The sequence below is a fragment of the Ipomoea nil genome, unplaced genomic scaffold (assembly GCF_001879475.1).
Source record: "Ipomoea nil cultivar Tokyo-kokei standard unplaced genomic scaffold, Asagao_1.1 scaffold1361, whole genome shotgun sequence".
Classification (NCBI taxonomy): domain Eukaryota; kingdom Viridiplantae; phylum Streptophyta; class Magnoliopsida; order Solanales; family Convolvulaceae; genus Ipomoea; species Ipomoea nil.
In genome coordinates, this window is record NW_017617789.1 from 1807548 (window position 1) to 1832739 (window position 25192).

Genomic DNA, 25192 nt, shown 5'->3' on the forward strand with positions numbered 1-25192 from the left:
ATTATTAATTATTTGCAACACCAATTACCGCCGTGATGCCTTTCTAAATGTCTCATAGATGTGGAGAGTAAGTTAATATTCCATTCAATTTGCACATGTAAAAAATTCTTCATACAAAATTTTAATTTATAAAATATAAAAAATTTACATGTTCGGGTTAAAGATACATTAACAAAAATTACCCACAAAAAATTCATATTTACTACAAATAGTTCTAGGTACAACTATGTATAACTTATTTGTTTGTATCGAATATGATTAGTACTACTAAAATTATAATTGTACTAGATATAACAAAAACAGTATATATATAGTTGTATCAATTAATTATAATTTCAGAAAAAATTTAAGTTAGGAATATCAATTATAGAAAAGGGAATATTTTTGTAAATAATATATTATATTGTTTTTGTTTTTGTTTTTATTTTAATAATAGAAAATAGACTATTATCTGTTTATATTTTCTTAAGGATTTGCGTATAGGAAATGATATACTTTATCTCGTCCCGACGGATAAAATAAATAAATTTTAAAAAAGAAAAGAAGAAAAAGAAAAAAGAAAAGGTGTTCATAGCTAATTTTTTTAAACAAGAATGAATGATGGAGTTTTAGGTGGAGTTTTACGCAATTCCATTAACCTCCCATCCAATCCCATCTTCTTCGTCCGTCCCTCCTAAGATTCCTGTTTATGTCTCTCTCTCTCTCTCTCTCCCATAATCCATTAATTTCTCTTGCTTTCAGATTGGGCTTCCCCATTTTGTGCTCTGCTCATCATATTCGGTTTGGGTTTTGCTTTTTCTTGGGAATTTTTATAGAGGAAACAAGGGTGTGATTTTGATCGGATGGGTAACGCCGGGAGCAGCGGGCTGAACGGCCGGCGGAGGAGCAACAGCCACCGGAGAGCCCACCCGCCGACGCCTCCGCCGCAGCAGCCGCAGCCGGAGATCAGCCCCAACATGTACGTATTCGCGGCGGCGACGCCGTACCCTCCCCAGTACCCTAACGCGCCGCCGTATTACCAGTACCCTGGGGGTTACTATCCGCCTCCGCCGCCGCCTGTGCCGATGCCCTTGCCGGCCCCCTACGACCACCACCACCGCGTCGACCCGAATTGGGTTAGCGGACGGTACCCGTGTGGGCCCACGGTGCCTCCGCCGGCGCCTTATGTGGACCACCAAAAGGCCGTGACTATCCGGAACGACGTCAATCTCAAGAAGGAGACGTTACGGATCGAGCCCGACGAGGAAAACCCCGGGAAATACATTGTGGCTTTCACTTTCGACGCCACTGTTGCAGGAAGGTGCGTGGGTTTGTCAGAATTTGTCTGTCCAATTTTTTTCCCCAAATCATAACAAAAATGAATTCCTTAATTGCAAACTCGTTTGAACTGCATGATTACAATTTGCATTTGAAATTCAATGACAAAATAGCATGATGGTATTATTGTTTTGGCGTTTACCAGGATTGATATGAATTCTATGATTATCAGGGTTCTGATATGTCCCCCCATTTTATTTTATTTTTGTCATTTTGTCTATCCTTGTACATTAAACATTCAAATTTTCCCTAAAGATTGGATCTTTCTTTCTTGTCCTTATTGCCATTGACAATCTTGATGAATGGGGTCTGCAAGGTTCTGAATGTGGTATTTGGTTCCCCTTATGGCTCAACATTTCCCGCACGGGCAACTCAGTTTGTTCATGGGTAGTAGATTGTGGGCAAGGAAACAAGATTGAGTCTTGGTGGGCACCTGGCACTAGTCCTCCCACGTAATGGGCAACTGAGTTACCATGATTTATCCTTCCACTATCTTGTCGGGTCGGGGTGTGGGGCCCTGAGGGCGAGGGAATTTCGCCTTTTGTGGGCAAGAATAAGGTTTTGCTTTCTCATTGTATTCCAAAGAAGTTATGAACTGTTTTAATTCAAGCATTATCTCTCTCAATTCATGATTTGCTTAGTACGTGTGGCCAGATTAGTACCATCAAGTAGAGAGTTCCATGTTTTGGAAGGCTTATATGGTGATGTATCCCTGAAAACGGTTCCATTTGCAAATCGATATGAGCACAATTTTATTTGGATGCCTATATATCCTTGCTATGCTTTTCAAGTTCACTTCCAGTTGTAGGATGAAACGCCTATTTTTGGGGATGTCCAATCATTCACACAAACAAATATATTGCGATCTTCATATATATTCATGATGGACTCTTGGCATGTGTACTTATACCCTGGCTAGTCAATGATTTTACTTAAGAGTTTGATTTCTTCTTTATACGCAGCATGATTGTCACTTTCTTTGCAAAAGAAGGTGAAGACTGCCAGTTGAGTCCTGTAAAGGAAAGTTTGCTTCCACCTTTGACGGTTAAATTTCAACAAGGTTTAGCTCAGAAGTTTAGACAACCCTCTGGAACTGGCATTGACCTTTCGATGTTTGAGGAAGCAGAATTGTCAAAGGAGGGGGAAATGGATGTTTATCCCTTGGCAATTAAGGCCGAGGCGTGCCCCGATGACCAAAGTGAGTCGGTGGATGGAAACACGGTTTCAGCGTCCACTAACTCCCAGATAACTCAGGCTGTGTTTGAGAAGGAGAAAGGTGAGTATCACGTTAGGGTGGTTAAACAAATTTTATGGGTCAATGGCATGAGGTATGAATTGCAAGAGATATTCGGAATTGGAAATTCAACTGAAGGCGAATGCGATGAAAGTGATACCGGGAAGGAATGTGTCATATGCCTTTCTGAACCTCGGGACACTACTGTACTTCCCTGTCGGCACATGGTAAGCTTTAACGGCTTTTCCTCTTTGTTTCTTTGCTGCTATGATAGGTCCCAAAAAGTGATTCCGAACTATATAGTGCACTGGCTTACAAACTATTTGCCAATTTCGTTCGAATGTGAAACAATAGTATTCTCTTTCTCGATGCAGTGTATGTGCAGTGGGTGCGCCAAAGTTTTGAGGTTTCAAACGAACCGGTGTCCCATTTGCAGACAGCCAGTTGATCGGCTCTTGGAGATTAAGGTCAACAATGACACCGAGGAATGAGTATACATGAAGCGGTTGTTGCTGCCTTCTCATTGTAAAGTTCTTCCGTTTATTATTATTATTATTATTTTTTTTTCTGTTTGCAGCAAACCCAGCTTGATCTTTTCCCTTGTTTTCTTCTTCTTTTGGTGAGATGGGGCATTCTAACTTCCATAAACAGATTGGATCTCCCATCAGATCACAGATATATGGTTGGATATAACGCGATTTCTGTTATTTTGATTTGATGCTCAGCATATGATTTCCATGAGATTGTTAGAATCTCCTTTGACAAAACTCAAAAGCCTTCATCTCCCACCTTAAACTTTCAAATTTGCATGTTTATATTCAAGTGGCACATTTAATACAGATGATTCTGTCTGAAAAGACTGAAAACTTAGGACAGATGATTTCCCATCAATTCCATGTTCACTGAAAGCATTTTTCTTTCTTAATGTGTGAACAAATGATGATCAAAATTGGCTGTGCTACTGATGAGATACCATGGGTCTCTTCCCTCTTAATCTGAGGTCTAAAGTGGGTTTTTATTTGTTTTATTTTTTAGAAAATTACATTTTTTTTTTGGAGCATTATTGACTCTGTTACAATGCAGTATGCAGTATCTGTTCATAATTACTTTTTCAACTTACTGAAGCACAAAGATTCCGTTGAGGCTCGAACCACAATCTTCCATGACCCATATGAGAGATGCCATTAGACTACAAGATCATTTTCAAATGGTTTTTTTTTCCCCCTTTTTTTAATAGATCATGCTACCCACTCATAATTTTATTATTCACAAACCAACCAGGTTGTGGTGTCTTTTCTTTGAATTTCTAGTGGTTTGTATTTCTAGTTCTTTATTATACGGAGTAAAAAATTTTGAAAATAAAAATATTAGGCAGCTAGAATTTTGTATGAAATTTCAATAGATTTTTTTTAAAAAAATAAAAAATTCAATGGAAGTTAAATTTTACAGGATTTTTTTTATTGCTGTATTAGAATATTGTACTATTATTTTTGTACGAGTAATGTTACTCACTATATATATATATATATATATATATATATATATATATAATTTTTTTTTTTTGAGTATTACTAACTTTATTATAATGTAGTATTTATCCTCCCATTTAAGAGAGCTAGAGAATTGAAGTATCATTGAGCTATAGGTTACTTGGCGTTACTTACTCTTCTAAAATTGGTAGGATAAACTAATTCATGGTTATAAGCCAAATCAGGTGAAAATTTAGGAGACAAAACTTTCCCATCCCATGCCAATTAGTAATTTTGTACTGAATGCAACAAAAAATGCATGCTTAGTTGTCCGGGCACTGCTTATTTTTAGTTATTATATGTATTAATTAATATTAATATTTATAAATATATAATCTTGGCCACCCTAAAATTTTGTAAAACATAAATTCTTACTAATATGTTTTTAAAAAAATTACAATCAACTAATATTTGCAAGGTTACATGTTCAATTCCTCATAAATCATAACACCTTTTATCTATGTGTTTTGTAAACTATTACACATGAGTGGAGCCTACTTAGTGAATACCCTTAAATAATGACTACGGATTTAGTTCATCACCTAAAATAAATTACGATCAATGTACTAATCAAATTCAAAATATTACAATTAATTGATAAATTCTAAATTTAATGAGTAAAATCTTAAATATAAGCAGAAATATTATAACAATGAAGCAATCATATGAGGGGCTATGGTTAAATCATGTCAGCGTAGTCTTATCTCTAAAACTTAAAGTACAAGACTGAACAATTGATAAAAATTTCGATTCCCCCACCCCCCACCCCTTCCCCAGCAAATGAGAAGAGGCTTTGAATGATCAGATATAACGAGCATGGAGAATGTACTACTTTCAACTATCACTCCAAGGGAGTTCCCTACACCCTCTACTCATTTACTCTTGCATGATTTAACCATAGCCCCATTCATATGATTGTTTCATTTTTCATACCCCACCCCATTTTATCCCCAACCCCACATTAGTTGTTTGTCTTTGTTTGGACTTGCTTGAGGGCAAGCAAGGTTTAAGTTTCCGCGGTTTGAGATTGTTGTGAGTACCTTGTGCTTTTTTTGTGTTCATGATGTTGTGTGTTTTGTTTTGTGTTCATAATAAATAGGTTGTGCATTTGAGCTCTTGGGTGTGTTGTTGTTCATTATACCTTGCATTTTGTTGTGAAATGGGTGCTATAAACTAAATTGGTTGAAATTTTTTGGAAATGGCCTCTTACACCATTGTGAGTTTTGCATAGAGCCCAACTAGATTTACATTTCTTGCATGCTTGTTTGAAGTTCAATCCACCACTTTCATGGACCTCGGTCAAGGATCTCTCGAAATGGGAGTATACACATGATGGTTTGTGGAATGTAAGGTGGCAAGACTTGTAATGAATTTTATCGGTGTGACACAAGGCAAAAGGTGAGATTTTTTTTATGGTGAGTTTTGTGATTCCCTACTCCCAATGAAAAAGGCATGAGGGAATGCAAAAAGAGTCAATGAAAAAAGTTAAAAGAGACTTTAAGCTATCCTTGCTTGAGAGGTAAAAAAAATATGAGGTGAGTCACCTTGTAGGACTCGGGCAACCATTGCACGGACTTAGTAAAAGCGCAGAGCTCTACGTGAAGGCGGTTGACTCGACGGTATGTCCTAGGGTGATAAGAAGAAAGAGGGAAATTCACGCTAAGTCAAAACGCGTGGAGCGGCTTGCATTGTGTCACACCATAACACTTGATTAAATGGGTCTTTGGGGTCAAATGTGGCAAAGTTTGGAAACCCTGTATGCATCGTTTCCATTAGTGGGTTCGGCTTGATAGGTCCTTGTAGATTGTGAATTGAATCAACCCTTTTGCTTGTGATTAAGTATGTAAAACAATTAACTATGATTGACGTATACAGAAATGATCAAAAGGTCCCTGATAAAGCGCTAAAAGCGATCTGTTACACTAAAAAAAATGGTCAAAAGGTCCCTGATAAAGTGCTAAAAGTGATCCGTTACACTAAAAAAATGGTCAAAAGGTCCCTGATAAAGCGCTAAAAGAGATCCGTTACACTAAAAAAATGATCAAAAGATCCCTGATAAAGCGCTAAAAATCATCCATTACAATAAAAACAATGATCAAAAAGTCTGATAAAACGCTAAAAATGATCCGTTACACTAAAAAAATATTTCTGAGATATAAATATAATTGTCAAAGTAATGTGAAACAATGACTTTTGGTGGTTGCCAAGCCAATTTGTTCACTCCCCCATGCCAATGTCATAGGCTACATTGTCTAATCAAAATTGAACAAAGGTCTAATTTGGATAAGCATTTTAAATAAGTAATTTATAAAAAGTGTTGTTACATTTTCCTTTTTAAATTATTTATTAATCCACACTCACATGAAAATTTATTCTTAGGATAAACCTAAAAATCAATCATAGTTGTTTATCTGAAAAAAAAATCTAACAGATATTTTGTAATTTGAGAAAAAAAAACACATTAGTATTCTAATAATTTTTTCAACTTTAAAAGTGCAATTTTTAACCATATAGAGTGCATTTATGAATAAACCCAAAAAAACCAAAATCAAAAAACTACCGGAGTAAATCTTAAACCTAATTATTAATTCAAACTCTAAGCAATAAAAAGCGAACCCTTAAAACCAAACTACAAAGTGAAACACTAAATCAAACTAAAAAACTATACAATAAACTCTAAGTGCATTGTACTTTCAACCTGACCAAAATATAGTGTTGCAAAGTGTACCGTATATTGTTAGAGAATATACCTTTATAATTAGAGAAAATTATAAAAATGCCATTGCAATTTTTTCCTCACTCTAAAATCGTCAAAAGGTCCACGATAAAGCGCCAAAAGTGATCCGTTGTATTACAAAATATTTAAGAGATATATAAATGATAAAGCAATGTGAAACGGTGACTTTTGGTGTTTGTCATGCGTTTATTAACTGCCACATGCAACTGTTGTAGACTCATTGTTAGCAGCTTTTCAGGGAATTCAGTAAATTACTTTTGTCAAAGGAATTACCGCTCACTTTTCAGGGAATTTGGTGAATTACTTTTGTCAAGAAAGAGAAAATTGAAGGAAATAGAAAATGGAAAAAAAAAAAACAAAACAAAATATGAAAATGGAAATTAAAAAAAAAAGAAGATAAAACATGTTTACGCGCCCCCGCGGGCACGTTGAGTGCACGCGCCAGCGGACATGTGGATTGTGGAGTGCACGCGCCCGTTGAGCGTTTGTTTTGCGGCGCACGTAAAACATGCAGAGAGATGTTTAATTTTAGTGAGTCCCACATTTTTAATAAAAACTCAAGTTTTGCAGGAAAATCTCATTCTTTTTCTTTCCTCCCATTCTCTCATCCACCTGAGCAAAATCATTCTCAAGAAAACGTAAAAAATCAAGTAATGGGGATGCTCTAAATATAAGTAATAAATATGCAATTCAACTGTCAATTTAAACTTTTAATTGAAATAAAATATATCATTTCCACATTAGTTGTACTTTTTTGTAGGCAGCTGCCCAAGCTCAATTCTCATCAAAACCACCTTCTCTCTCTCACTCTCTCTCTGGAAGTTTGGCTGTTGAAACGCTAAGCTATGGACATATAAGCCGAACTCCCCATCTAAGCCACCATTATTGAAGCTTCTTGATTATCATTCATTTTATTCTGTAAATAAAGTATGGATGCTGCAATTGGGAAATCTTTGGCGAAGGAGAATGGTGATGAAGACTCTTCCCATCACCTTAACAACAATAACCCCCCGCCGCCTCTTCCTCCTCAGAAGGTATTTCTTTTGGGCTCTTTACATGTGTACAGAGTTATATATGAACACCATTCCTGTATATTGATCTCTGTTCTTGCTTAATTATCTTTTCTAAGTGAATTTTGGTTCCTCTTTCTCTGTCACATGAATCTAGCTATATTTGTTTTTAAGCTTTTTTAGTTTTCTTGTTTTAATTCATAATTTTGCTGGTGAATTGTTGTTTTCTGGTCAATAGCTTTTAGGTGGGCAGGTGCCAATTTTCTTCCTTTTTGGTTTTCTGTTCTCTGGGTATCATTTTCAAGACTTTTTATGATCTGGGTTGGGAAAATATCCAGTAAAGTTACCAGCTTTAAAACTGTTCTTGATAAATTTGTGTCAATTTGCTTTTCATTTCAAGAAAAAAATATATGGTTTCAGATAGGTCTTTATTGACAAAGAATTTCATGGTGTTTTGCTCCTATGATGTTTATATATTTCCCTGGTGTATTTATTATGATTCTTTGTATTGAATTCATAGAATGAAGCTGATTACTATTGAATTGATTATGTGCTTGAATGTCTATGTAGATTCATGAATTGAGTGAAATTGTGGAGGAGTCATCTCTGAATGTGCATCAAACAAGGCAAAACTTGGATTTAGAGATACCAAAACGAGTGACAGAAGATTCATCGGATGATTGTTTGAGGATAAACGTACCCCTATCGCCAACTCCAAAAAGGGTAAACTTTTCTCCTTTACCGAGCCCTTGTCATGGTAAACTTGATGGATCTCCAGATTCGTCCTCTAGGGGTAAATCATCATCTGTGAAAAGCTTCATTCCTAAATTAAGCTTCAAGTTCCGGAATACAACAACAGACATTGAACGGGCTGCAATGCTAGCTCTGGGATGTTCCCCGGGGAGGCAGGAAAAGCCTTCGATACTGAGGCAGCTCTCAGTAACGAGGATTTTCAATCCAAGAATGAATAGAACATCGTCGTTGCCAGTATCTCCAATTGCACACTCGAATCCCGAATCAGCTCATGGAGGACTTAACTTAGCGGTATGTATACTATTCATACCTTTTACCTCATCTATAACTCTGGCCCGAGGCCTAATTGTGTACTAATTAGTATCTCTAGTCACTCAACTCCCATACTGTTTATTGTTTAATAGAAAATCGGGAGTGAGTACCCAATTCACAGATCAAATTCAGTTCCGGATTTAAACAAAGATGGAAGCACGAGACAGGTTGGGTGTGTAGAGAGCCTATATCGCGTCATTCCCTCTACTCCTTGTGTTGCGGTCCAGTCTGTAGCAACATCAGCCGCAGCTCCAGCTGACACTGCAGGTAATCGATTCTGGTAATCAGTATCTATCTCGGTTTCTAGTTTCCCACAAAGATATATGTTGTATTTTGATGTTTCTAATCCATTAGTCTCTTCGTTCAGATGGAAGCAATGAGTTGGGCGAAGATATCACCCAAGAAGACGCTGTGTGCAGGATATGTCTGGTTGAACTCGGGGAGGGTGTGGACACGCTTAAGATGGAATGCAGTTGCAAAGGCGAACTCGGCCTGGCTCACACCGAGTGTGCCATGAAATGGTTTAGCATAAAAGGGAACAAAATCTGCGATATCTGCAGGCAAGAGGTTCGGAATTTGCCTGTCACACTTTTACGGGTTCAAACCCGAGGACTTGGAATTCCCCAGTCTGCTGCTATCCAATACAGGCAAGTGAATCAAAACCTTCGTCATTACAATGGATATTCTCCGTTCGACCGTTCTCAAGTTCATTTATCTTATAATTGACACGAAACTTATTCGAAACGTTTCAGGATTTGGCAGGATGTTCCTGTTCTTGTTATTGTCAGCATGCTTGCCTACTTTTGCTTCCTAGAACAACTTTTGGTATGCCAAATATAACTTTGGAGTTGTGTCTTTAAAGTCGGTTAGGGGCGCTTATAATTCTTCAAAATATGTATGCAGGTAGGAAGAATGGGATCTGGTGCCATTGCGATATCTCTTCCGTTTTCATGCATCTTGGGTCTCCTTGCATCCATGACATCGACTACTATGGGTATTCAAACTCGTTCTTCCTACATTTAGGCATCATTCTTTGCATCGGTTTCTCACACTTTTAGTATCCAAATTTTGTGAAATATGGACCGGTTTTATGCTTTCAGTGAGGAGAAAATTTGCTTGGGTGTATGCTACAACTCAGTTTGCTTTGGTGGTTCTTTTCGCACACATCTTCTTCTCATTGGTAAGATACTAAGATGTTTCGGTCATTTGCTTTGCAATTTTGATCTAAACCTGGCTGGACTGATAACCTCTGAACGAACGTTTAAATATGACCGCTTAAAGGTGCTTCCTACAGTTAGGGTCTGGTCAAGACACCTGACCAAGAAATATGAAAGCTATGGTTAAGGACTTAAGGGTTTGTCTAATCACTAAAGCAACCATTACCCCCCTTTGCCTTGATTTGCAGCTCCACATCCAAGCAGTTCTGGCAGTTCTTCTGGCAACCTTTGCCGGTTTTGGTGGTGTAATGTGTGCGACTTCCATTCTTTTCGAGCTTATGAAGTGGAGGTGGGGGAATCAGCAACCAACTTCTCAAGGAGGAGAGCTTCCGAGTCAGTCTTCACAGTCCAATCCAACCCCGCAAACTGATCAGCATCCGGTTGATGTTTATGTCTCACTCTCTCGCTCTCCCATAATCCATTCATTTCTCTTGTTTTCAGATTGGGCTTCCCCATTTTGTGCTCTGCTCATCAAATTCGGTTTGGGTTTTGCTTTTTCTTGGGAATTTTTATAGAGGAAACAAGGGGGGGATTTTGATCAGATGGGTAACGCCGGGAGCAGCGGGCTGAACGGCTGGCGGAGGAGCAACAGCCACCGGAGGGCCCACCCGCCGGCGCCTCCGCCGCAGCAGCCGCAGCCGGAGATCAGCCCCAACATGTATCTATTCGCGGCGGCAACGCCTTACCCTCCCCAGTATCCTAACGCGCCGCCGTATTACCAGTACCCGGGGGGTTACTATCCGCCTCCGCCGCCGCCTGTGCCGATGCCCTTGCCGGCCCCCTATGACCACCACCACCACCGCGTCGACCCGAATTGGGTTAGCGGACGGTACCCGTGTGGGCCCACGGTGCCTCCGCCGGCGCCGTATGTGGACCACCAAAAGGCCGTGACTATCCGGAATGACTTCGATCTCAAGAAGGAGACGTTACGGATCGAGCCCGACGAGGAAAACCCCGGGAAATACATCGTGGCTTTCACTTTCGACGCCATTGTTGCAGGAAGGTGCGTGGGTTTGTCAGAATTTGTCTGTCGAATTTTTTTCCCCAAATCATAACAAAAATGAATTCCTTAATTGCAAACTCGTTTGAACTGCATGATTGCAATATGCATTTGAAATTCAATGACAAAATAGCAGCATGATGGTATTATTGTTTTGGCGTTTACCAGGATTGATATGAATTCTATGATTATCAGGGTTCTGATGTCTCCCCCCCCCTCCCCTTTTTTTTTTTTTGTCATTTTGTCTATCCTTGTACATTAAACATTCAAATTTTCCCTAAAGATTGGATCTTTCTTTCTTGTCCTTATTGCCATTGACAATCTTGATGAATGGGGTCTGCAAGGTTCTGAATGTGGTATTTGCTTCCCCTTATAGCTCAACCTTTCCTGAACGGGCAACTCAGTTTGTTCATGGGTAGTAGATTGTAGGCAAGGAAACAGGATCAAGTCTTGGTGCGTGGGCACCTGGCACTAGTCCTCCCCCCCCCCTAAAGGGCAACTGAGTTACCGTGATTTATCCCTCCACTATCTTGTCGGGCCGGGGTGTGGGGTCCTGAGGGCAAGGGAATTTCGCCTTTTGTGGGCAAGAATAAGGTTTTGCTTTCTCATTGTATTCCAAAGAAGTTATGAACTGTTTTAATTCAAGCATTATCTCTCTCAAATCATGATTTGCATAGTACATGGGGCCAGATTAGTACCATCAAGTAGAGAGTTCCATGTTTGGAAGGCTTATATGGTGATGTATCCCTGAAAATGGTTCCATTTGCAAATCGATATGAGCACAATTTTGTTTGGATGCCTATATATCCGTACTATGCTTTTCAAGTTCACTTCCAGTTGTAGGATGAAACACCTATTTTTGGGGATGTCCAATCATTCACACAAACAAATATATTGCGATCTTCATATATATATATATATATATATATATATATATATATATATATATATATATATATATATATATATATATATATATATATATATATATATATATATTCATGATGGAGTCTTGGCATGTGTACTTATCCCCTGACTAGTCAATGATTTTACTTAAGAGTTTGATTTCTTCTTTATATGCAGAATGATTGTCACTTTCTTTGCAAAAGTAGGGGAAGACTGCCAGTTGAGTCCTGTAAAGGAAAGTTTGCTTCCACCTTTGACGGTTAAATTCCAACAAGGTTTAGCTCAGAAGTTTAGACAACCCTCCGGAACTGGCATTGACCTTTCGATGTTCGAGGAATCAGAATTGTCAAAGGAGGGGGAAATGGATGTATATCCCCTGGCAATTAAGGCAGAGGCGTGCCCGGATGACCAAAGTGAGTCAGTGGATGGAAACACAGTTTCAGTGTCCACGAACTCGCAGATAACTCAGGCTGTGTTTGAAAAGGAGAAAGGTGAGTATCACGTTAGGGTGGTTAAGCAAATTTTATGGGTCAATGGCATGAAGTATGAATTGCAAGAGATATTGGGAATTGGAAATTCAACTGAAGGCAAATGCGATGAAAGTCATACCGGGAAGGAATGTGTCATATGCCTTTCTGAACCTCGGGACACTATTTTACTTCCCTGTCGGCACATGGTAAGCTTTAATGGCTTTCCCTCTTTGTTTCTTTGCTGCTTTGATAGGTCCCAAGAAGTGATTCCAAACTATATAGTGCACTGGCTTACAAACTATTTGCAAAATTTCATTCGAATCTGAAACAATAGTATTCTTTCTCGATGCAGTGTATGTGCAGTGGGTGCGCCAAAGTTTTGAGGTTTCAAACGAACTGGTGTCCCATTTGCAGACAGCCAGTTGGTCGGCTCTTGGAGATCAAGGTGAACAATGACACCGAGGAATGAGTATACATGAAGGGTTGTTGCTGCCTTCTCATTGTAAAGTTCTTCCGTTTATTATTATTATTATTATTTTTCTGTTTGCAGCAAACCCAGCTTGATCTTTTCCCTTGTTTTCTTCTTCTTTTGGTGAGATGGGGCTTTCTAACTTCCATGAACACAGATTAGATCTCCCATCAGATCACAGATATATGGTTGGATATAACGCGATTTCTGTTATTTTGATTTGATGCTCAACATATGATTTCCATGAGATTGTTAGAATCTCCTTTGACAAAAGCCTTTATCTCCACCTTAAACTTTCAACTTTGCATGTTTATATTCAGGTGGCACATTTAATACAGATGATTCTGTGTGAAAGGACAGATGATTTCCCATCAATTCCATGTTCACTGAAGCATTTTTCTTTCTTAATGTGTGAATAAATGATGATCAAAATTGGCTGTGCTACTGATGACATACCATGGGTCTCTTCCCTCTTATTACTTTTTTTTTTTTAGTACTATTGACTCTGTTGCAATGCAGTATGGGTTCATAACTACTTTTTCAACTTACTGAAGCACAAAGAGTCCGCTGAGACTCGAACTCACAATCTTCCATGACCCATATGAGAGCAATGTGATGCCACTAGACTACAAAGTCTGGTTAATCTTTTTTTTTTTTTTTTTTTTTAGTTCATGCTACCCACTCATAATTTTATTATTCACAAACCAACCAGGCCATGATGTCTTTTCAATAAAAAATTTGAATTTCTAGTGGTTTTTATTTCTAGTTCTTTATTATACGGAGTAAAAAAAAATTTGAAAATAAAAATATTAGGCAGTTACAGGATTTTTTTTATTGCTGTATTAGAATATTGTACTATTATTTTTGTACAAGTAATGTTACTCACTATATATATATATATATATATATATATATATATATATATATAGAGTATTACTAACTTTATTATAATGTAGTATCTATCCTCCCATTTGAGAGAGCTAGAGAATTGAAGTATCATTGAGCTAATTCATGGTTATAAGCCAAATCAGGTGAAAATTTAGGAGAGAACTTTCCCATGCCATGCCAATTAGTAATTTTGTACTGAATGCAACAAAGCTTAGTTGTCCGGGCATTGCTTATTTATAGTTATTATATTCATTAATATTGATATTTATAAATATATAATATTGGCCACCCTAAAATTTTGTAAACATAAATTCTTACTAATATGTTTTTTAAAAAATTACAATCAACTAATACTTGGAAGGTTACATGTTCAATTCCTCAATAAGTCATAACACCTTCTACCTTGTTGCACATGACCTTTTTAATGCTACTTATCTTCCTTGTGTATGTGTTTTTGTAAACTATTACACATGAGTAGAGTTTACTTAGTGCATACCCTTAGATAATGACTATAGATTTACTTCATCACCTAAAATAAATTACGATCAATGTACTAATCAAATTCAAAATATTACAATTAATTGATAAATTCTAAATCTAATGAGTAAAATCTTAAATATAAGCAGAAAGGTTATAACAATGAAGCAATCATATGAATGGGGCTATGGTTAAATCATGTCAGAGTAGTTTTATCTCTAAAACTTAAAGTACAAGACTGAACAATTGATAAAAATTTTGATTCTCCCTTCCCACCCCCACCCCCACCCCCACAAATGAGAAGAGGCTTTGAATGATCGGATATAATGGGCATAGAGAATGTACTACTTTCGACTATCACTCCAAGGGAGTTCCCTACGCCCTCTACTCATTTACTCTTGCATGATTTAACCATAGCCCCATGCATTCATATGATTGTTTCATTGTTGCATACCCCACCCCATTTTATCCCCAACCCCACACTAGTTGTTTGTCTTTGTTTTTGACTTGCTTGAGGGCAAGCAAGGTTTAAGTTTCAGTGGTTTAAGATTGTTGTGAGTACCTTGTGTTTTCTTTGTATTCATAATCTTGTGTGTTTTGTTTTGTGTTCATAATAAATAGGTTGTGTATTTGAGCTCTTGGGTGTGTTGTTGTTCTGTTGTGAAATGGGTGTTATAAGCTAAATTGGTTGAAAATTTTTGGAAATGGCCTCTTACACCATTGTGAGTTTTGCATAGAGCCCAACTAGGTTTACATTTCTTGCATGTTTGTTTGAAATTCAATCCACCACTTTCATGCACCCCGGTCAAGGATCTTTTGAAATGGGAGTGTACATGGGATGGTTTGTAGAATGTAAGGTGCTAAGACATGTAATGAATTTTATCGGTGTGGCACAAGGCAAAATGTGAGATTTTTTATGGTGAGTTTTGTGATTCCCTACTCCCAATGAAAAAGGCATGAGGGGATGCAAAAAGAGTCAATGAAAAAAGTTAAAAGAGACTTTAAGCTATCCTTGCTTGAGAGGTAAAAAAAAAATGAGGTGAGCCATCTTGTAGGACTCGGGCAACCATTGCACAGACTTAGGAAAAGCGCAAAACTCTACGTGAAGGCGGTTGACTCGACGGTATGTCCTAGGGTGATAAGAAGAAAGAGGGAAATTCACGCTAAGTCAAAACGCGTGGAGCGGCTTGCATTGTGCCACACCATAACAGTTGATTAAATGAGTCTTTGGGGTCAAATGTGACAAAGTTTGGAAAGCCTGTATGCATCGTTTCCATTAGTGGGCTCGGCTTGGTAGGTCCTTGGAGATTGTGAATTGAATCAACCCTTTTGCTTGTGATTAAGTATGTTGAGAGGCGTCCCATAAAAAATAAGGAGTAATCTTGGAGTTTTTAGTTTGCTTAAATTTTGATTTAATTGAGGGTGTCACGCTCACTTCACCACATCTCTAAGGTAAGGGGAGGAACAACACATTTTGACTTCTTGTGCATAGCCTATTTACATAAACTTTGGAAGATAGCTTATTTACATGCATTTCTATTTACTTGTCTTGGTTTTGTCTTGCTTGAGGGCAAACAAGATCTAAGTGTGGGGAGTAATATTAAATAATAGTCATACTAGAATTTGGAATTTCAAATATGCATAAATATAATTTATTATTTATTCAATTGGAAGAATATTATTATTCGATATTTAATATCATAGATTAAATTAAACTTTAAAATTACTTAGTAAAATTTGATAGATGCCTCATTATATTCACTTTAGTGATACTACTATCTTTTTAGAAAGCGATTAAATTATTGATAAATCGTAGCTCTCACCAATTATTATTGCTCTTTATTTCTCATTTACAAATTTTGTTTAGCATTAATTGATGAATTTAATTTTTCTTGTTTACTTAATTTATTAAACAATTTCTTATATTTTTAAATTTTAATTATTTTTGTTTAATAGTGTTACACATTATACATGGTAGGATTATATTTAACATGATTTTAGAGATTAATGTGCATATTCTTAGAGATTTGGATTTTCATCCTTACCTTAGTATATATGTGTATTTTTAAGTCTGAAATATATGAAAAATATGGAGTTCTCCATTCAACAAATAGAAATGTGAATATAATTTTTAAAGACGTAAAGTTTATCTAATAATATAAATTAAATATTATAAAAAGTGAGTTATAAATAATTTGAGTTATTATCCATGTATGTAAAATGGGACAAATGGAGTACAAAAATAAATATGATTTTTTTTTTTTAGTTTGCATAAATTTTTCTTCTTATTATTTGCTAACAATTATATCATTATAATGATGCTTTTTTTTTCTTCCATAATAATCACAATTTCAATCTAGAAAAAATTTATTCCCCTTGCCCCTCCCCAGTTTGTAATCCGGGCTCCGCAGCTAAGATCAAGGCCATTAGAGGTTTTTTGAAGTTTTTGCATAATCAAAAAATTGAGGAGATTAGCTTATGGAGAAGATGATTTTTTTTAAAAAAAATTTACTCTTGCAAATTATGTTTTTGTCAGGAAAAAAAAAAAAAAAGACTTGCACTTGTAGCGCACGACTCACCCTGCTGGAGAGTTTCAGAGTGGCCGCCGTTCTGAACAATTGTTTTTTTTAAAAAACATTTTTATTTAAATTTGTTATTAATTTTATAAAAATGTATGCTATTCAACTGCCAACTTTTTCATTTAATTTTTTAAAATTTATAATATGCAACTGTAGCCTTCTTTATTTACTTTTTTAATCAAATTTATAATCATCAATTAAATTAAATGTTAACATGTTTAATTTAAATATAAATAACAAAAATAATTATAATTATAATTTTTATAAAGAAAAAATTCAAATAAGCCATCAAACTTTACCTAAAAAGTCAATTAGGTCCCTAAACTTTTTAAAGTAGCAATTAAACCCCTCAACATTGTATTTTGGTGCAATGAATTCCAAAAACCAGTTAGTGACCTGCTCTGCTATCACACGTCACTAGGGTTCTGGTCAACATTCTGACCAACTCCTTAACATTTTCGACAATAAAGTGATCAGGTAAAACAGTTGGCCGATGAATTGCCATCTCAGATAGAGAAGGCGACTATCTAGGTTGCCTTCTCACTGGAGAAGTAAATTGCAATGAGAAAATAAAGTTTATTTTCCCTATATTGCAATGAAGCCCACCGTATAGTACGTTACGAAGTTGTACGTTATTGGCAACTATGGTAAAGTTATAAATGTCTACATCCCTTCTAATTAAACAAATTTAAGTTGACTTCTATCCCATGTACCAAATAAATGGGCATCCACTGGATTATTATCAAAAAAATTTAGTAAGCTTTATTTTACAGTTAGTAAAGCGAACATAGAAAATCTTTTTAATTAGATTAATTTTTTTTCTTCAAAAATTTCCAAAATACAATTTGAAGGAATTTGAACACATATTGATAGTGTAAATGTGTAATTAATTAGATTGGATATCTGTGTACTATGTAGAATATACAAAGAGTCAAGTTTATATTGTATAAAATTAAACAATGCAATATGTTTTATTAAGATGAATGAGTTCCAAGTACAAATTTATTAGAGTATAAAGTTTGAGCTTAGAAGTCTATATTTGGTCTAGTATAATATAAGAAAATTAAAGTAAAGATGCGGATCTTAAAGCTAATGGGATGAGATCCCTATGTATAGTAGTGTAGCAGAGAACACAATGCTAGAATCCCCCACCAATGTGTTTGACGTGGTAACTTATGGATGAACGCTTAGATCAGTCTTGACATGTGTCAACTGTTGAGGTAATAGTTGGTGTAATGTATGCAAATTTGACTTATTTCTCTGTCAACAACTTAACATCTATCCAACCTCGATAATCGGTTCCTCACCTTAATGATAAAAAAAAAAAAGATATGAATTAAAAGTGTCCAGTGCTTATGTTATTATGCTAGTAAATATGTTGTATAACCCCGTTTATTAATGTTAGGAGAGACAAAATCTCACAAAAAGTTTCACAATATTTAAAAACCCCCCATGTTTTAGGGTTTGTGTCTCATCTCTATCTAAAACTTCATGGGGGCAAGTAGAAAAGTAGTGCAAGTGCAGCAATTTCCTCTTGGAATCTAAAGTAGTATAATCACTTCCCATTATATTATTCACATTCTTTGTTTGGTGACTTGTCCCCCAAATGATGACAATATGCAAACATAATCTTTATTACTTTACATATTTTATATGATATGATATATTAGTATATATATACTTTCTCCAATTGTCATCTTTTTCTCTTTTTTTTTTCCTAAATAAATAAATAAACAATTTTATCTTTTAAAGAGTTGAATCAATCATTCTTCAAGTAAAGGTAATTAGGTTGATCTAATTAAGTTAATAATTAACTAATGTTTTTTTTATTTGTTCAAAGTCATGGGAGGTTTGGATCGGAGCTAGCATTTAATTTATTAAAGAATACTTAATTTCAAGTAGTATGGGTTGTAGGCCATCCCTTCCAGGGCAACCAAAACTCTCCATCAAAATTTAGTATAGGGATAAATAGAGTATTAATCATGCGTTTGAGAGAGTAATATTGTTTTGACTAGTCATTTTTATTAGAACTTTTGAATAAATGGCGACCACTCTAATACAGAAATTAAAATCGACATTCCATTGGAACAATATAATTATTTGAGATGTCTATACCTATCTCCCCCAATCCCATTACCATATATCGCTCTACAATGACTTCGGGTGTATATATATGACTATTGAGCATAATATATAAACATAAATATGCATGCAGTGCAACTATCGACTTGACGTTTTAGTTAAGACAAATCATATCATTCAGTTTTGTATCAAAGACAATCCACACATAAAGTCATGAGTCTGTAAGTTCAAATCTCTGCATCACCTGATAAACATAAATGTGCAATCTAACTACACAGCTAACATGCAAATTAAAATATTTGTCAAACTTTCTAATTTTTTTTTTTCATGTACTTGGTACGTACTTTATGGCGCAATACATAATAAGGTTGTTGGCCCTAGAAGGCTAGAAGGGTTGTTATATAACAACCATAAGTCAAATGCCCCAATGCATATGCAAGTTATGTGTGGCTGATTTTGATTTTGACATCCTCGTTATCCTAATCATCGTCCATTTCTTGTTGTAAGTATGATTTGTGCCACATTCAACTCCATTCTTTAATGCTTAGAATGATTGTCAACCTCAAACCACATGACACTACAACTAATGAGTACAAATGATTTGGAAAATCTTGCAAGTGGAAATTACACATGGTTTACAAAGTAAACTATATTATATACGCGCATTTTATATCATATTGTAACGTTTTCAATGATTTTAACTTATTTTATAAAGTAGAAATATTGATGAGTAGAGAATTTACCATTATTATTATTATTATTATTATTATTATTATTATTATTATTATTATTATTATTATTATTATTATTATTATTATTTGAAGTCAATAGTTAGTTTAAATTCTTATAATTCTAATTTCGATCACATTACTGTTAATTTTATTTTCTTTTCATTTTAACCATCATGTTTAAAATCAATTAGATTTAATTTGGTCTTTAACTATTGAAGATTTTTTAAATTTAGCACTAAATTATTGTCATTTTTAGTTTTCAACGATATGATAGGACTAAAAGCAAAACATTTTTAATAATTATGATGAATCACAATTTAGTCGATTTTAAACTTGATGGAGTATTTACTCTATTTATTTGATATATATTCTATTTGGATATATAAGGATATATATGTTTGTGTAAACATGCATGATCACCATTTCAAAGATAATAAATCATTGAAAATCAAATTTTCGGTTCATTTTATTTATTGCAATTATAATTATAATATAACGTAAATACAATAATGAGTTCATAAAGAGAAAGTATTGAAAATATAATTTCAAATTTCCTTATTATATTTTTCTGCAAAAAAAAAAAAACAATTCATATATGGAGTAGTAATAATAATATATAATAACTTTAAGCTTCCATGCTGGCAACTTAACTAGCTAAATTTACAATATCATGACCTTGTTTAGTAATTAGTAGTTTTGAAAAGTGATTTGTATGAGCTATATTTGTATAGAGGTAAATGTTTAATAATATTAACTATTTATTATTAGCAATGAACATGTAAAATGATTTATAAAGATAACAACATTATTATTATTATTATTATTATTATTATTATTATTATATTTTTTTTTTATAATAATTAACTAACATAATTTAAAAAATAGAATGGCATTTTGGCCTTTTGGTTGGTGGCCACCAAAGTGAGAAGAGCTCTATGAATAATCGTTATACCATGCACTGCGGTGCGCATAGCACTGTGCGCTCCGCGCCTCTCAAAACGACGTCGTTTTGCTAAGTCATGTAGGGAGTTGACGCGATTATGTGTATTTGTTTATACAATTATGTGTATTTATTTATACAATTATGTACATTTTTTATACAATCATGTATATCTTTTTAATACAATTATATACATCCGAAAAAGGAAATTTATGTATATTATGTTAAGAGTTGATGTTTATTATGTTAAAAGTTTATGTATATTATGTATTATATGTTAGATTATATGTATTATCTTTTAAAAAAAAAAAGTATGTGTATTTTGTTATACAATTATGTACATTCATGTATACAATTATGTGTATTCTAGTATAACATTATGTACATTTTTAAACATGAGATTTTTTTTAAAGAAAATTAACTGCCAAACACTGGGTAAGCGAAATTTCAAAAAAAAAAAAAAAATTGAAACGACGTCGTTTTTAATTTGGGCGCACAATGCAACGCGCGCCGTGATGCAGGATATAAATTGCCAGCCTCTATGAAAGCCTGCCAATAATAATAATCAATTAAAAGTTAATTGAAAATGATGCTTAAAACATCATTTTTAATTTTAGTGTTTTGATTTATGAAAAAACCCGCATATGCTATATGAATATGTGCTTTGAGTGAAGCTCGTTTTATGATCTTAATTGGTAAAGAATCACAAATCAATTTAAATTGTCCATAACTGATAGACTCAAACTAAGATGATCAAAAGACAACTTTCACGAAAAGTCAAACTTAAAACTTTAGTTTGTGGTTGAAAAGCTAATTGTTTGACTAGATAATGCTATAATAAACGTTATTATTAAGTACATAAGTACATTAGAGTACTATGTCAGTGCATTATTCTTGCTTTAATTTATTAGCAAATTAAATTTTGTACAGTACATATCATGAATATAAATATTAAAGAAATAAAATTAGCTTTAGGCTTATTGGTGATATTAGATCACTTTTTAATTTTCATAAATGAAAAATAATCAATAATGTGTGTGTATATGTTGAAAATTAAAATAATACACTTGTTATTACCATGTCAAAACCATGTAAATATGTAATATAATTGTAGCATAATAATGACGATGTCCATAAATAATATCATTGCAAAAAAAAATTAAAAAGATATATATATATATAGATATATATATATATATATATATATATATATATCAACGGCTCAAATCAATGAAATTAAAAAAAAAAAAAAAAGTGTCCATTTTCTTCATGTTTACTCCAAATATAACAACTCCACCATTTGTTATTATATTGCAATCATTTTTTTTTTCTTTTAAATTAGATCATTTTGAATTTGGGAACCAAAACTGGAAATATTCATTGTACTGTTGACTGAAAAAAGCTGTAATAATGACGCACCATAAGAAAAACAACGCACCTAAAGTTTTAGACTGACGCACCTTAAGAAGGAAAATCACGCACCTAAAGCTTTAGGCCGACGCAGCTTAATCACACAAATCACGCACCTTAAGAAGGAAAATCACGCACCTTAATTAAGAAGGAAGATCACGCAATTAAAGCTTTAGACTGACGTACTTAAGTTTTCAACAACTGACGCACCTTAAGCACACAACACAAAAATCACGCATCTTAAGAAGGAAAATCACGTACCTAATGCTTTAGGCCGAAAAACCTTAAATGTCAACAATTGACGCACCTTAAGCACACAAATCACGCACCTAAGGTCAAATGGTCCCTGATAAAGCGCTAAAAGTTATCCGTTACACTAAAAAAAATGGTCAAAAGGACTCTGGTAAAGCGCTAAAAGCGATCCGTTACATAAAAAAAATATTTCTGAGATAAATATAATTGTCAAAAGTAATGTGAAACAAAGACTTTTGGTGGTTGTCATGCCAATTTGTTCACTCCCCCATGCCAATGTCATAGGCTACATTGTCTAATCAAAATTGAACAAAGGCCTAATTTGGATAAGCATTACTACTTCGGATACGAAAAGGTAAAACAAAAGATAAATAATTAACTACGATCGACGTATACAGAAATGTTAAAAAGGTCGCTGATATACCGCTAAATGATATCCGTTACGCTAAAAAAATGGTCAAAAAGTTTCTGATAAAGTGTTTAAAGTTATCCGTTACACTAAAAAAATGGTCAAAAGCTCCCGATATAGCGCAAAAAGTAATCTGTTACACTAAAAAAAATGGTCAAAAGGTCTCTGATAAAGCGCTAAGAGCGATCCGTTACACAAAAAAAAAAAAATTCTGAGATATAAATATAATTGTCAAAAGTAATGTAAACAATGACTATTGGCGGTTGTCACGCCAATTTGTTCACTCCCCCATGCCAATGTCATAGGCTACATTGTCTAATCAAAATTGAACAAAGGCCTAATTTGGATAAGCATTACTACTTCGGATACGAAAAGGTAAAACAAAAGATAAACAATTAACTACGATCGACGTATACAGAAATGGTCAAAAGGTCGCTGATATAGCGCTAAAAGATATCCGTTACGGTAAACAAATTGTCAAAAAGTTTATGATAAAGTGTTTAAAGTTATCTGTTACACTAAAAAAATTGGTCAAAAGGTCCCGATATAGCGCAAAAAGTAATCCGTTACACTAAAAAAAATGGTCAAAAGGTCTGCGCTAAGAGCAATCCGTTACGAAAAATATATATTTCTGAGATATAAATATAATTGTCAAAGTAATGTGAAACAATGACTTTTGGTGGTTGCCATGCCAATTTGTTCAACCCCCCCCCCCCCCCCGCCAATGTTAGGCTACATTGTCTAATCAAAATTGAACAAAGTCCTAATTTGGATAAGCATTACTATTTCAGATTCAAAAAGGTAAAACAAAAGATAAACAATTAACTACGATCGACGTATACAGAAATGGTAAAAAGGTCGCTGATATAGCGCTAAAAGATATCCGTTACGCTAAAAAAATGGTCAAAAAATTTCTGATAAAGTGTTTAAAGTTATCCGTTACACTAAAAAAATGGTCTAAAGGTCCCGATATAGCGTAAAAAGTAATCCGTTACACTAAAAAAAATGGTCAAAAGGTCTCAAAGCACTAAGAGCGATCCGTTACACAAAAAAAATATTTCTGAGATATAAATATAATTGTCAAAGTAATGTGAAACAATGACTTTTGGTGGTTGCCATGCCAATTTGTTCACCCCCCCCCCCCCCCCCATGCCAATGTCATAGGCTACATTGTCTAATCAAAATTGAACAAAGTCCTAATTTGGATAAGCATTACTACTTCGGATACGAAAAGGTAAAACAAAAGATAAACAATTAACTACGATCGACGTATACAGAAATGGTAAAAAGTCGCTGATATAGCGCTAAAAGATATCCGTTACGCTAAAAAAAAGGTCAAAAAATTTCTGATAAAGTGTTTAAAGTTATCCGTTACACTAAAAAAATGGTCTAAAGGTCCCGATATAGCGTAAAAAGTAATCCGTTACACTAAAAAAAATGGTCAAAAGGTCTCAAAGCGCTAAGAGCGATCCGTTACACAAAAAAAATATTTCTGAGATATAAATATAATTGTCAAAGTAATGTGAAACAATGTCTTTTGGTGGTTCCCATGCCAATTTGTTCAACCCCCCTCCCCCCCCCCCCCCCCCCTCATGCCAATGTCATAGGCTACATTGTCTAATAAAAATTGAACAAAGGCCTAATTTGGATAAGCATTACTACTTCGGATACGAAAAGGTAAAACAAAATATAAACAATTAACTACGATCGACGTATACAGAAATGGTCAACATGTCGCTGATATAGCGCTAAAAGATATCCGTTACGCTAAATAAAATGGTCAAAAAGTTTCTGATAAAGTGCTTAAAGTTATCCGTTACACTAAAAAAAATGGTCAAAAGGTCCTGATATAGCGCAAAAAGTAATCCGTTACACTAAAAAAATGGTCAAAAGGTCTCTGATAAAGCGCTAAGAGCGATCCATTACAAAAAAATATATATATATATTTCTGAGATATAAATATAATTGTCAAAGTAATGTGAAATGACTTTTGGTGGTTGCCATGCCAATTTGTTCACACCCCCCCCCCCCCCCCAAAAAAAAAAAAAAAAAAAAAAAATTGAACAAACGCCTAATTTGGATAAGCATTTTAAATAAGTAATTTATCAAAAGTGTTGTTACATTTTCCTTTTTAAAATATCTTAATCCACACTCACATGAGAATTTATTCTTAGGATAAAACTAAAAATCAATCATAGTTGTTTATCTGAAAAAAATTAACCAATATGTTGTAATTTGAGAAGAAAAAAAAAAACACATTAGCATTCTAGTAATTTTTTTAACTTGAAAAGTGTAATTTTTAACCATGCAGAGTGCATTTATAAATAAACCTTAATCTAATATATTTGTGTCAAATCTCATTTTTGCTTAGTTTAAGAAATGGGCTTTGAGTTCAATAAACAAGATTTTAGCCAAATAAAATAGCATAGTGCAAATTTGGAGAAAGAAAGATAAAACAATGATGAGTAAA

The 25192-nt window shown here is 34.5% G+C and overlaps 3 protein-coding genes across 4 annotated transcripts; all 3 read left to right on the forward strand.

Annotated features, from left to right (window-relative positions):
- The first annotated feature begins 527 nt into the window (after window positions 1-527).
- LOC109185849 (probable E3 ubiquitin-protein ligase LOG2) lies at window positions 528-13201 on the forward strand. Of its 2 annotated transcripts, XM_019335800.1 has the most exons (4): window positions 528-673; window positions 10623-11112; window positions 12193-12691; window positions 12838-13201. In XM_019335800.1, exons 2-4 carry the CDS (start codon window positions 10652-10654, stop codon window positions 12952-12954), a joined length of 1077 nt encoding a protein of 358 aa, XP_019191345.1. In that variant the 5' UTR covers window positions 528-673; window positions 10623-10651; the 3' UTR covers window positions 12955-13201. The 2 variants fall into 2 exon arrangements, with proteins under 2 accessions (XP_019191345.1, XP_019191344.1); XM_019335799.1 differs by lacking the exon at window positions 528-673 and having other exon boundaries at window positions 10522-11112.
- Window positions 665-3275, forward strand: LOC109185850 (probable E3 ubiquitin-protein ligase LOG2). The gene is made up of 3 exons (XM_019335801.1): window positions 665-1300; window positions 2280-2778; window positions 2926-3275. Exons 1-3 carry the CDS (start codon window positions 843-845, stop codon window positions 3040-3042), a joined length of 1074 nt encoding a protein of 357 aa, XP_019191346.1. The 5' UTR covers window positions 665-842; the 3' UTR covers window positions 3043-3275.
- LOC109185790 lies at window positions 7626-10624 on the forward strand. Its single transcript, XM_019335738.1, has 9 exons — window positions 7626-7802; window positions 7839-7851; window positions 8398-8871; window positions 8985-9159; window positions 9260-9539; window positions 9645-9717; window positions 9796-9886; window positions 9993-10072; window positions 10298-10624. Exons 1-9 carry the CDS (start codon window positions 7747-7749, stop codon window positions 10622-10624), a joined length of 1569 nt encoding a protein of 522 aa, XP_019191283.1. The 5' UTR covers window positions 7626-7746.
- Window positions 13202-25192: the final 11991 nt, after the last annotated feature.

Excerpts from the sequence above, each read along its gene's own strand:
- LOC109185850 (XM_019335801.1), top strand. The coding sequence starts at position 843 with ATGGGTAACGCCGGGAGCAGCGGGCTGAACGGCCGGCGGAGGAGCAAC. Across the intron at positions 1,301-2,279 it reads GACGCCACTGTTGCAGGAAG|CATGATTGTCACTTTCTTTG; the intron begins GTGCGTGGGTTT and ends CTTTATACGCAG. Across the intron at positions 2,779-2,925 it reads TACTTCCCTGTCGGCACATG|TGTATGTGCAGTGGGTGCGC; the intron begins GTAAGCTTTAAC and ends TTCTCGATGCAG.
- LOC109185790 (XM_019335738.1), top strand. The coding sequence starts at position 7,747 with ATGGATGCTGCAATTGGGAAATCTTTGGCGAAGGAGAATGGTGATGAA. Across the intron at positions 8,872-8,984 it reads ATGGAGGACTTAACTTAGCG|AAAATCGGGAGTGAGTACCC; the intron begins GTATGTATACTA and ends ATTGTTTAATAG. Across the intron at positions 9,540-9,644 it reads TCTGCTGCTATCCAATACAG|GATTTGGCAGGATGTTCCTG; the intron begins GCAAGTGAATCA and ends GAAACGTTTCAG.
- LOC109185849 (XM_019335800.1), top strand. The coding sequence starts at position 10,652 with ATGGGTAACGCCGGGAGCAGCGGGCTGAACGGCTGGCGGAGGAGCAAC. Across the intron at positions 11,113-12,192 it reads GACGCCATTGTTGCAGGAAG|AATGATTGTCACTTTCTTTG; the intron begins GTGCGTGGGTTT and ends CTTTATATGCAG. Across the intron at positions 12,692-12,837 it reads TACTTCCCTGTCGGCACATG|TGTATGTGCAGTGGGTGCGC; the intron begins GTAAGCTTTAAT and ends TTCTCGATGCAG.